We start from the raw sequence: 11,440 nt of genomic DNA on the forward strand, positions 1-11,440 counted from the left end.
AAATCATACCATGGCATTTGAACACTTTGTTCGTGGTTCCCAATTTCATGAACGGTTGTTCACGATTTTGGGAACTTTTTTTTTCTACGTGTAGAGGCACAGTCTAATACACTATAAAAATCATGGCATACTTATTTTAACATAATATAGAGGAAATGTTAGTAAGAAACACTGCCAAAGTTGACCCAAAAAAAAAACATTTTGAAAAAAACATTGGCAAAGTCACATAAAACCAGTCACACTTCCAACCTAAGAATTTTCATATTTATAATGCATTTTAAACATCAAAACTTGTTTGTTTGGAGATTTTTTTTAATCGAATCCCGCCTAGAGGCGAGGTTGGGTTGTAGAGGGTTAATTCTGATTTAGCATAGCATAGCATAGCATCGCTTTCAAATGCATACAAGCTGTTGGAAAATCGTAATCTATTTTATAGTATTTGGAAGACGTAAATGTTTAACAAAAACATGAACTTTAAAAAAATCAACGCACTTAGATGTTTTTACCGAATAGCGGTAGTTGAATAATCGGTAAAGTTCTCTTCGGTCCTTCCTTAACCTGAACCAAAGTGTTATACTAACAGGCTATCGTTTCCAAAAAAACGAAACTACGAAACTATTGGCACTACGCCCCCCGGGGCATGGCCTTCCTCTAACGTGGGATTTCTGCTCCAGCGCCTCTGACGAGACAGGAGAAACCGGGACCGACGTTTTACTTCACCATCCGATAGAAGCTCAGTGGATAAGGCGGGAATCGAACCCGCGTCTCATAGCATCATCGGGATCGGCAGCCGAAGCCGCTACCCCTGTCCCCTATCGTTTCCAATAAATTACAAATTACAAATTAAAAAAAATAAAGTTTAAATCGGTAAACCATCTGTCAAAATGAACAAAAATTTACTGAATATCGGTTGTACGATGAACAATAGTGAACTTCATTGCCGAATTTCGGTTAGTTCCTACCGAACTCGGTAGTTTTTAGTTTACCGAACTGTTCAGCAGTTGATAATTCCGTAAACTTTACTGAATTTGGTACAAAAATCTAAGTGTGAATGAATGGTCTTGTCTAGCCTTATGGATAGACTCAGTTTAATTTAATTTTTTGTTATATTTTTCATGCGAGTTTCAAATTTTCAAGATTTTTTTCAATCCGTTAGTAAAAAATAAAGCTAACTTTTAAAAATAAATTTAATAACTTTGCCCCCACCAGGTCAGCACCACCCTGAAGCGCGAGTTCCTCGAGGAAGCGATGGCCAGTGCGGACGGGGTCGCCACCGACCAGGTGGAGCAATTCTTCACCGGTGGGCGGGAGATCTACAAGGGCTACGTGGACGACCCGCGCAACACGGACAACGCCTGGATGGAGACGGTGGCGGTCAACTTCCACGATGGGGACGGCAGCGTCGTGGGTCGGTTCGATCTGGCCGCCGGGGACGACGCCGCCAAGGTCCGCTGGATGGACGTGGACGGTGGGGTGAAGCTGTACGCCAGCCACGCGAGTATCGTGAGGAGGGTTGCGGACTGGCACGACGCCCACTGGTAGGCGGCGGTTTCGGATGAAAGTGAATCTTGTTTCCGTTGAGTTTTATTGAGTAAAATAATAACATGTATTACAGTATTGATTCTTATGTTGTTGTTTTTTTTGCTGACATTCGAGAACGTCCTAAAAATATGTTCCATTTTTTTTAGATGGGTAAAAGTTTTTTTTGTAGGTTTTCTGCTCGTTAAGATTCATTTTGGAGAGTAAAGATTAAAATCAGATTTATGGCAAAAATTGTTCACTCACAAAATATGATGATTTCATCTGGGGTTTTTTCTATTGCAATTTCTCCGTTCAATAAGCAAACAACTAAAGGTGAGCATATTCGATAATCTCCAATGAGCGTGCATGTAGTACGGATTTGAACCAAACGTAGAAGTCGGATAAAATGGTTGGAGGAAGGAATATACGATGGTTTTTAGTCGTTTGCACTATCAGATTAGACTAAGTAGTTGCTTTTTGTTTTGTTTCATCTCTATGTATGTGTTTTGTTGTTCACGCCATGTTCACTGTTGTTTGCATTTTAGGCTCAGCTTTCGTATTTTAATTAGATTATTTTATCTTTATGTAGCTCCGCTCTTTTCCACCCTGGCCACGGAACAGATATTCATTGCACGTTTGTTTGTAAGTTACTGTCGGTCGGAGCCAAATCACACGTTCTCTGCGTTTGACTAGTTCTTGCAAGGTTGCATTAATCTTTCTTCCCCTCCACTCGTACTGCTTCTAGTGATTGACTTACATTTACCGTGTATCTACAACGTTTTGCCCAGCTTGCACTATGAGAATAATTCAAATGTATACGGTAATAGTTTGCCTCAAGTAACTGCATCTACTTAACAAAGGGAGATTGCTCTGCTTGTTTTAAATTTCTTTATAGTATTTTTGTTTGCACTAAATTACAACGCCTCGCAAATCGAACAAATTGCCACAATCCAAACCTAAGCTACGCTATTGCACCGGACCTAAATGCGTTTCCTAATGTATCGGCTAAAGTCTAAAAGTAAAAACAGGCAAAAATAAACTGTCTCTATCTATGTACAAATAAATAAATATGCTACAACGAAACTTAAACCGAACCTGCAAACCAAAAAAGTGTAAACATTTTCCTCATTTTCTCACCCAAACTTTCCCCCTTTTCGCTGATATGACCATTTACACTCAAAACCCTCACCACCCTCTCTCAGTCCGCGTTCAAGGTAATAATTTCAGTTGTTGCAGTTCTGCAGCCTCCCGCGCACTTTCTTCGGCCAAATTCTCGGGAAAGAAAATATATATAACAGTCTTATCGTCTAGTACACTCTAAATAAAAAGGATAAAACTCTGGAATCAATTTTGCACAATCGCCCCACTTTTGCAGCGATCTACTTTTTGGCGGACTGTCCGGCCTTCTTCGGCTCCTCGTCGTCGCTGTGTTCCTCCTGCAGCAGCAACGAGTCCGGATGTCTGACGGCGCTGGCCTTCTTGTTGCTGCCACGCTGCCAGGTAAAGACCCGGGCCAGCTGGGTGAACTTCTTCCGCGAGATCTTGCCCATGTGGCGCAGTCGCTCCTTGAAGGCCGCATCGTCCGAAACCTTTCCCTGGTGGTCCTTCTCCAGCGCCGACAGGAACTCCTGGTTCCATCTCAGTTCCGCCATAAACTCCTCGTTCTGCAGCATCATCGCAAACTGCTCGTCGCCCAGGTCGAACTCGGTGTTGCGCGACGACTCGCCACATCCGCCCAGCCGGAGAAACGTCGGCGGAAGTGGTCCCAGCAGCGGTGGGTTCCATCTGCGGCTCGACTTACCCTTGTCCTGCGCGTTGGGCACCACGCCGATCAAGACGGGCGCGTTTCGCGGACTGTTGGTCACGCTGGACGAACTTCCCGGAGATTTCTTTATCTTCGGAGACGCCCCCAGTGCACTGGACTTGGGTGACGTACTCAGCAGCGCAGGTGTCGAACTCGTCAGGTCCAGCAGGGCACCTCCTCCCGGAGCCGGCGTTCTTCCCGTGTCCACATCCGACTCCGTGCGGATCTTTTCGTTCTGAGTGGTGAAACAAGCTCATTAACAACATATTCTTATTTTCACCAAACCATGAAACTAAAATTGTAATAAACACGCGTCGAAAACTTACAAATCTCACCTGATTATCGGTGCTCATGGCCAACAGCTGGTCGATGGTGGCGTCCACGGCACCCTGGTTGGCCCGCAGCACCGCCTCTATCACGTCCCGGTCCATCTCGGGGAACATGTTTTTGAAGTCGGTCATCGCCTGGGCAAACTCCAGCTGCATCGTCGAGGCCATTTTCAACGCTCTCTCTGATACTTGATTCGATCCCGTGAGTCGTCGCAGCCAATTAGCAGGGTCACCCTCAGAAGAGCAGACGGCAAAAAAATAAAACGTCGTGACTCAACCGACGTCGGAAGCGAGCCAAATATTTACTTTGCACCCCGTTCGCGGTGATAAGCCAAATCTTCCAGAAGAAGGTCGCCGACTTAAGTCACTCACTTTTTCTCCTCCAATCTGAAGCCTCCGTAGTGTCCTGCCCGATTAAGTGATGGGAAGGGAAATTTTTCTCTGTCGGCGCTCCCTTCTTAGATCAGACCGTGGGTTTGGATTCAACAGCGGTTGCAACGTTCGTACTGCATCGTTCCCCGATAGTTCATAGTTCAATGACGCGAGCTGACGGCATCTAAAACACTTGGGTGGATGATTTTGAAGAAAATTTTCCTCAAATATGTAATGACTTTTAATTATTTTTGTTTTGCGTTTTTCGCAAGTGACAGTCCGTGTCTGCCAGCTAGCAAGGGAGGTGAAGGTGACGTTTGAGCGTTGGGCTAACGTCGCGTACGCGCAAGCGTCTGATGGCGTCTTCGTCGTGGAAACATGGGCGTCGTTTGTAAATTAAATTGAGGCTTGAAAAATTATTGTAGGATTTTTATTCAATTACTGACAAAACTGACAATTCTATGGAAATCATCCAACTTTTCAAGTACGTGCACAACAAACAAACGAACAAAAAATCGTCCACAAAAATGAGTTCAAGGCTTCTCGAAAGATTAGCTAATCCGCGGCAAATCCGCGTTCTAGACCAAAGCTCAGCCCAAAACGTGCTCGTGATGCTGTGCTGTCTTCTTAACCACCGGCACTTGTAGGCATCATCGGCAATCGTCTAGACAGTTCCCGTACTATGCCGCACTCTGGGGGGCGATAAGATAACGCAGGGGTGGTAGAAGCTGCCTAACGACCGATTCCGGGTCCACCATCGTCAGCTCATTGTAGTAATGGCCGCCAAACTCGTGCCGGGCCCACACTTCAATCACGTTTCCAGTAGATTCTTTTGGGCACTTTGGCCCACGTTATCGGTCGTGGGTTCACGTTGAAGTTATGGCTGCCGACAATCAGTTTTTGGCGTAGCGTGAATTCAGTTAATTGGGATGAGTATGGCCACGTTCCGATAGATGAGGTGTGTTTTTATCAACGAAGCGGGTCTTTTCAGGTCATGCAACTTTGTTTGAATAATTGGAGATAAGTTCGCGAATCCTGCTCGACAGGTCGTTACTTCAAGGGAAAAATTCCTCTCGGGAAACGTACAAACTGAAGCTGCAGCCACCGTCAGACTCAGACTTTGCGCGCAAGGTGATGACGGCGCCAGTGTATTTTGTAAAATTTCAATGAAGCAAAACCTGGATGCTCAAACAAACAAGAACCTACGTTGTAAATAGACCGGACATTTGTTTAGCAAACCTTGTCCAGGTCAGACAAAACGCTCGTCAACTTTCTAGTAAATAGAGTGCGCCGCGCACCTGTTCCTGTTTCCGATTCTAGTAAACAAAACAATAATTGCGTAACTTTAAACAATTCATTAAGCAACTTTGTCACATCAGTAGGAACACAAAGTGACGAAAACAGATCCCTTCCCTCTGGCTTATCAAAAATCAATCAGCTCCCAATGTAAGACTGTGGGGAAGCAGGCCGCACATTAGGCAACCTCTGGCTTGCAAGGTTCCGCCACGTCGAGCCACGTTATCAGGCCAAATGGCGTCAAGTTGGATGGCGTCGGCTGTGATGCGCGATCATTTGGGGTTTGATTTTGACCGATCGCGATTGAGCGAAGATCTGATGGTGGTCAAATGTTCACGTGGTTTGGACTAGGTCAGCTTCAAAGTAGTTGGGAAAATTTGAAGCGAAATAGGCTCCTAAAGCCCTATGTAAACTTGTACATAAAAAGGTGAAATACACGATAAAACCCATTTCTGATCACTTTTGTTCATTTTAAAGCAATAAAAATAAACTAACAAGACACATTTTTTTATGGATCAACTATGTTCCCTTCTGAACGAGCTGTCAAGTAGAACATATTCTGTCAGCTGCGAAGGGAAAAGGTACGTAGATTAGATAAGGTAAGGCGGGAATTCCCAACTGTCAAAATAGTTAGTACAGACGCAAATTATATTAACTTGATTAAAAAAAAATAACTTCGCAGTCCTTCGCCAAGGTATGTAGATTAGTAAGGTAAGGCGGGTTATCAAGCTGTCAAAATAGTTAGTTAGCACGAAACCCGGATTTTAAATAAAGATTTTCAGAAAAGTGAAAATTTTACCATTTTCCGGGCAAATTTCATCGGATTTTTTTCTGTGGGGCTGTTAAGCATGCTAATCTGAACCGAAAAACGCGTTTAGTTGAACTTATTTTTTTGAAAAAATGTTTGTGTTTTAAAAGCGTGTTTCAGTTCAGTTTGGCATGCTTAACAACCCCTCAGAAAAAAATCCTATGGAATGTGCCCGGAAAATAGTATAATTTTCACTTTTCTGAAAATCTCCATATAAAATCCGGGTTTCGTGCTAACTAACTATTTTGACAGCTTGAAAACCCGCCTTACCGTACTAATCTACATACCTTGGCGAAGGACTGCGATTTTTGTTTTTAACCAAGTTAATATAATTTGCGTCTGTACAAAGGGTCATTGTACTCAGAAAAATAAACTTTGTCATTGTGAAAAATAATATCGCAAATTTCAACCGTATTTTGAGCTAAATTGATGCTTTGTTTTGCATCAAATTTTCAAAATCAAATCATTTTTTTAACAAGAGGACAATTTTGTTGTACTTAGGCCGTTGCATTTTTTTAAAGCTATGTCACCCCCTTCACAATCGGACAGATAAATCTGGCAAAAAATTCAAAAAACTTATAAATGGTAATGAAAATGAACGGAAACCATGTGATAAATTCATAAAAGAAGGGACTTATTTATAAGAATTATTTCCATCTATTTTAATTCTGTCGCTAATCAAGTCGCTTATTTTCGTATTATGAACAGTCCGCGAAATTGTAAACAGACCTGTATGTAAACTCTGACACGCAAACAAACCTTAAAAATTGTTAAAACTAACCATTGATCGATCTATTTTAGAATCAGCGTTTCAACGTCACCACAAACAAAAACAAAGATTCAAAAGAGAATAAACCTCGGAATAAACCCAAATTTGATTTAATCACGATAGGTGGGCAGGATGACGTCATTGTATCTGATTTCACTTGACGTTATGAAGCACCAGTTCCCCAACATGCGAAAGCAAAATAAACTCAAACTTATGACCGTTTAATCACGAGCACGTAGCATCATTAAAAACACAACGTTCAAAAATAGGTACCAAATCACCTAGTAAAATGTATATCAGCACAAGAAGCGAATTAAAAGTTCGGTGAACCAAATATTAGTCATCTCTCACGAATCAGGAGAGGGGGCAATACGGTGAACTGGAGATGCATCGAACGTTGCATAATTATTTGAAATCTTTGTTTTATCACGTTCAAAATAGTTCACTCCTAGCAAATCATCCATGTGGAAAACGACCAGGAAACAATAAATTTTCCAAACAAACTTCAACCACGGTACTTTCCACTCTAGAAGAGTCCCGGTTTTAATCTGAAGTTCCGTTGACCTGGACGAGTGCCACGGGTCATTTGGCAGTATCAGCAATTGGGACAAATCTCTCCCGCGGACTAATCGTATTTATAGAAATGTCCAGGCTGGTTGCGTGTACTCTATCTTCTTATTGAAAGCAAAACAATGTTTGATAAAGAAAAAAAAATAAACTGGTAGTAAACAATTTGCTTTTGATGGTCAGCAATGGTGGGGAAAAGTTTAAGAATTGTTTAAAAAAAAACTTCTTCTGTTTGTCTTTAGAATCCTGTGAAAGAAAAGTTATGAAGTTGAAAATTATCCATAATTTTATGATGAAAATAGACATAAACCTGGACTGATCGTAAGCTATTCTCCATCTGTATAATAATAAAGTTTTGTCTTTGGCGACTTTTTATATTCTGTACCATGCCAATTGGCACATGTTGCGATCGTAAGCTAAATACACGTGCTCTTGAGAGCAATGCTCGTAGTATCTACTAAAAACATTTGCAATTAAAATAAATAAAAAATGTGAGCAATTCTCTACCGAAACCGGAAATGGATTTTATTTGTAAAAAGCTTTTTTCAAACATTTGTAACTTTTGAATAAATTTTCTGATCAATTTGGTGTCTTGGTCAAAGTTGTAGGTATTGTTGATGACTATTGAGAAAAAATAGGTACACGTGAAAAAAATTGCCGATTTTCTTATAAACTTTTTTTTCCACAAAAGCTCAATTTCCCAAAATAAGTATTTTTTGATTTTCGAGATTTTTGATATGTTTTAGGGGACAAAACCCGCAACTTTTGAGCCATAGAGAAGTATGGTCAAAAAATCTGCCGACGAGTTATGTTTTTTTTTTTTAAATAGTGATTTTTATTAAAAAAAAATAATAATTCCATACAAAAAAATTACCTTATTTTTAATGTAAAATTGAATTTGCAATCGGAAAGTACTTCACACATTTTTTTTGTACTTAATCAAAATACAGTCCAGACTCGATTATTCGAAGTTTAGATTATCCGAAGCTCAATTATTCGAAAGTTTGTATGGGAATTCAGATAATTTAATCATGAACAAACAGTTTTTTTTTAGTTATTTCTTTATTTTCATATGTTCAACATCAAATTCTAGTTCTGGGACCCCATTTTTGTCAAATTTGAATGGTTAATTGCCAATTAAAATAAAAAAAAAGCATTTGTTTTTTTTTTTCAATATTTCAATCAGGGGTCATACTTAAGCTCGACAATAAAAAATAATTGAGCGATACATTTTTTTGTGAAAATCCGAAGTGAAATTTTGTCAAGGCCTTCGGTTAATGGAGTCTGGACTGTACTAGTTTACGCAGCAAGTTGCAAAAAAAAATGAATTATTCTGCACGACCCAAGGTTCACTGAAATAAAAAAATACAACGAGTTTTTTTTGTAAGAATGGGCTGGTACAAATTTTATTTACAAATTTAGGTTTTTGTCTCCCAACCCCCCCCCCCCCCTTACCCATCAAAGTTGGCCCAAAAAATCAGGGGGCAAAAACATATTTTTTCAAAAAACTTCAAAATTACAATTCAAATTTAAGTATAGTCAGCTGAAACCAATTTAAAATGCATTTCCCTGCGTTAAGAATCATTTTTAAGCATGATTTTAAAATCTTATCAATTTCGCAAAAAGCTTACATTTTCGTTTTCGTCAAATCTTACTTTTTTTTTTTAAACTAATGATTGCAAAACAATTAAACTAGTGTAATAGTAGTTTATGCAACAAGTTGCAAAAAGAAGATTTTTTCAGCACGAGTCGTACATTTATCCAACGAGGTTCACCGAGTTGGATAAATACGAAGAGTGCTGAAAAAATCAAGTTTTGCAACGAGTTCCATACAACATTTTTTGCAATTCCAAAAAACACACACTGAGTGAAATTTTAAGTCAAATTTTCATGTATTTTGTCAATAAATCGTTTAAATCAAAAAAATGTTGAAAAGTGTTACTTTTCGAAACAGGTGCTGAAAAGTTCAACTTTTCAGCATCCATTTGAGTGCTGAAAAGTAGAACTTTTCAGCATTTATTTCGAAAAGTGTTGCTATTTCATTCTGTTATTTTTGGTACAGAAAAGTAGGCTATTTCGTCGTTCAAGAATGACAGGAAAAGTGAGTAGTTTCAAGACGGAATTGCAAAAAATAAATTTTGAAACACTTTTTCCGTGCAAATGTTGATACTATGGCTTGTTAATTCAATATTTATAATTCTATTTTTTTTAAACAGGACAATTGATGTTTTCTAAGTCTCACTCAAACAACCCACCATTTTGTAATGTCGATATTTCAGCAACTAATGGTCCCAGTTTCAATGCTGAAATATGAAACATTCGTTAAACTTTTCGATCTTTTCGAAATCAGTATTATCAAAATTTTTAAATCAAGACCAACACAGACCGACGAAGATAGGTGTTTGATTAGAAAAGGTACATTTCCCCTATCTCAGCAACAAATGGTCGTATTAACAAAGTTCAAAAAAGCAAAATATAGAGAAAATTTTCTCATCTTTTCATTTTTTTTAAATGAATAACTGCGACTATTTTCAAAAAAGTTACCCAGCAATGACTATAACTTGAAAACGGTGCGCTTTATCATTATTTTACAAAAGTACTTTTTGATTGCAAATTCGATTTTACATCGAAAACTAACTTAATCCACCTATGTGGTTGATGCCTTCCTCACTTTTTACCAACAATGGGTAATATGAATGGTTTGGACACATATTTCAGCTATTTTTTTAGATCCAGAAAAATAAGTACACAGATATAACTTAAGTGGTTATAACTCAAGACAGGGTTGCCAGATCTTCAATGTTGTGGACTCATTGGAAATGTCTCTCGATTACCTAACCAACGATGGGTCGGATGATGGATCCGGATATAGTTTACATGCATATAAATGAGATCCGGATATTTGTGAAAACACATTTTTATACATAACTTTTGAACTAGTTATCGAAACTTCAAACAATCCTATAGCACCAATAGCGTTCAGTTTTCGATCCTGAGTCGATATGTATACATGAAGGTGAGTCTTCGAGCTTTTGATAAAAAGTTCATTTTTAGAGCCTTACCTCAGTGAGGAAAGCTAAAATGAAGTTGAAAAATGTTCGCGACCAATATTTCGATTTTTTTGCTATTACAGTATTGATTTAAAAATTTATAACTCGGTCTAAAATTTTTGGCGCATTCTGGAAATTTTTCAAAAGTTGGCATTTAATGTTCCCTAAAACATATAAAAAAATAAAAAAAATAAAATAAAAAACAGTGTTTTTGTTTTTTTTTGTGTTTTTTTCATAGTATATCATTTTTTTTTTTCAATGTGGTCCTTATCCATACCAACAACTTTGCCGAAGACACCAAATCGATCAAAAAAATCCTTCAAAAGATACAGATTTTTGAATTTTCATATATCATGTTTGTATGGGCAGCTGCCAAATTTGTATGAAAAATTATATGGACAAACTAATAATGCAAAATGGCTTCTTTGGGCATACCGAAGGCACCAAAAAAGTCAAAATTTTTGATTGAACTCATTTTTGTTTGCGCCGGAAGGGAGTGACATTTGCTACAAGAGTCGGAAAATTTGACGCTTTATTTTAGTTGATAGTCAAAAGATAATCAGCATTTTTTTAAATATCAAACAGAGCTTTCAACAGTTAAAGAACCTAGACCGATGACGCAACTTTGTTAGATCTTCAATGCTCATTTCTGCAGAAAAATTGGTGTGTCAAAAAAAAACAGTATGCAATTGATAACGCAATTTTAGAGCAGCCGTATCAAAGCGATTTCGCAACATCCTGCAGCTATTGCACCATGCCATTTTAACGTAAAGCATAATATGTTCGGAAATGTTCGCTCATTAAAACATTTTGCGATAACCTTCGGCCGAAAAATTTCCGTCTTCGAAGCATCACGCCACTTCAAGCACAGAACATGTTTCATCATGCAAAGGGACGACATGACGGTGGCATGACACACCCTGC

The 11,440-nt window shown here is 38.9% G+C and overlaps 2 protein-coding genes across 4 annotated transcripts in view; one reads left to right on the forward strand and one right to left on the reverse strand.

Moving 5' to 3' along the window:
- The window catches only part of LOC6043924 (ADP-ribose pyrophosphatase, mitochondrial), a 4,161-nt gene extending 2,534 nt beyond the window's left edge, over positions 1 to 1,627 (forward strand). The window contains exon 3 of the mRNA XM_001861472.2: positions 1,210 to 1,627. Within this exon, the coding sequence (XP_001861507.2) occupies positions 1,210 to 1,542 (333 nt within the window). The 3' untranslated portion in view covers positions 1,543 to 1,627. The remainder of the gene's footprint in view (positions 1 to 1,209) is intronic.
- Positions 1,628 to 1,636: 9 nt separating this feature from the next.
- Positions 1,637 to 4,331, reverse strand: LOC6043923 (CUE domain-containing protein 1). 3 transcript variants are annotated; one of them, XM_038262653.1, is made up of 3 exons: positions 3,961 to 4,331; positions 3,652 to 3,888; positions 1,637 to 3,560 (listed from the first exon to the last, which is right to left on the reverse strand). In XM_038262653.1, exons 2-3 carry the CDS (start codon positions 3,820 to 3,822, stop codon positions 2,901 to 2,903), a joined length of 831 nt encoding a protein of 276 aa, XP_038118581.1. In that variant the 5' UTR covers positions 3,823 to 3,888; positions 3,961 to 4,331; the 3' UTR covers positions 1,637 to 2,900. The 3 variants fall into 3 exon arrangements, with proteins under 3 accessions (XP_038118581.1, XP_038118580.1, XP_001861506.1); XM_038262652.1 differs by having other exon boundaries at positions 3,652 to 4,331; XM_001861471.2 differs by having other exon boundaries at positions 3,661 to 4,330.
- Positions 4,332 to 11,440: the final 7,109 nt, after the last annotated feature.

Source organism: Culex quinquefasciatus, chromosome 3 (genome assembly GCF_015732765.1).
Source record: "Culex quinquefasciatus strain JHB chromosome 3, VPISU_Cqui_1.0_pri_paternal, whole genome shotgun sequence".
Lineage (NCBI taxonomy): Eukaryota > Metazoa > Arthropoda > Insecta > Diptera > Culicidae > Culex > Culex quinquefasciatus.

Bases quoted from the DNA above. Each gene is read 5' to 3' on its own strand.
- LOC6043923 (XM_038262653.1), bottom strand. From the start codon at position 3,822: ATGGCCTCGACGATGCAGCTGGAGTTTGCCCAGGCGATGACCGACTTC. The intron at 3,561-3,651 runs GTAAGTTTTCGA...TTCACCACTCAG, and splicing joins CCGATAATCAGGTGAGATTT to AACGAAAAGATCCGCACGGA.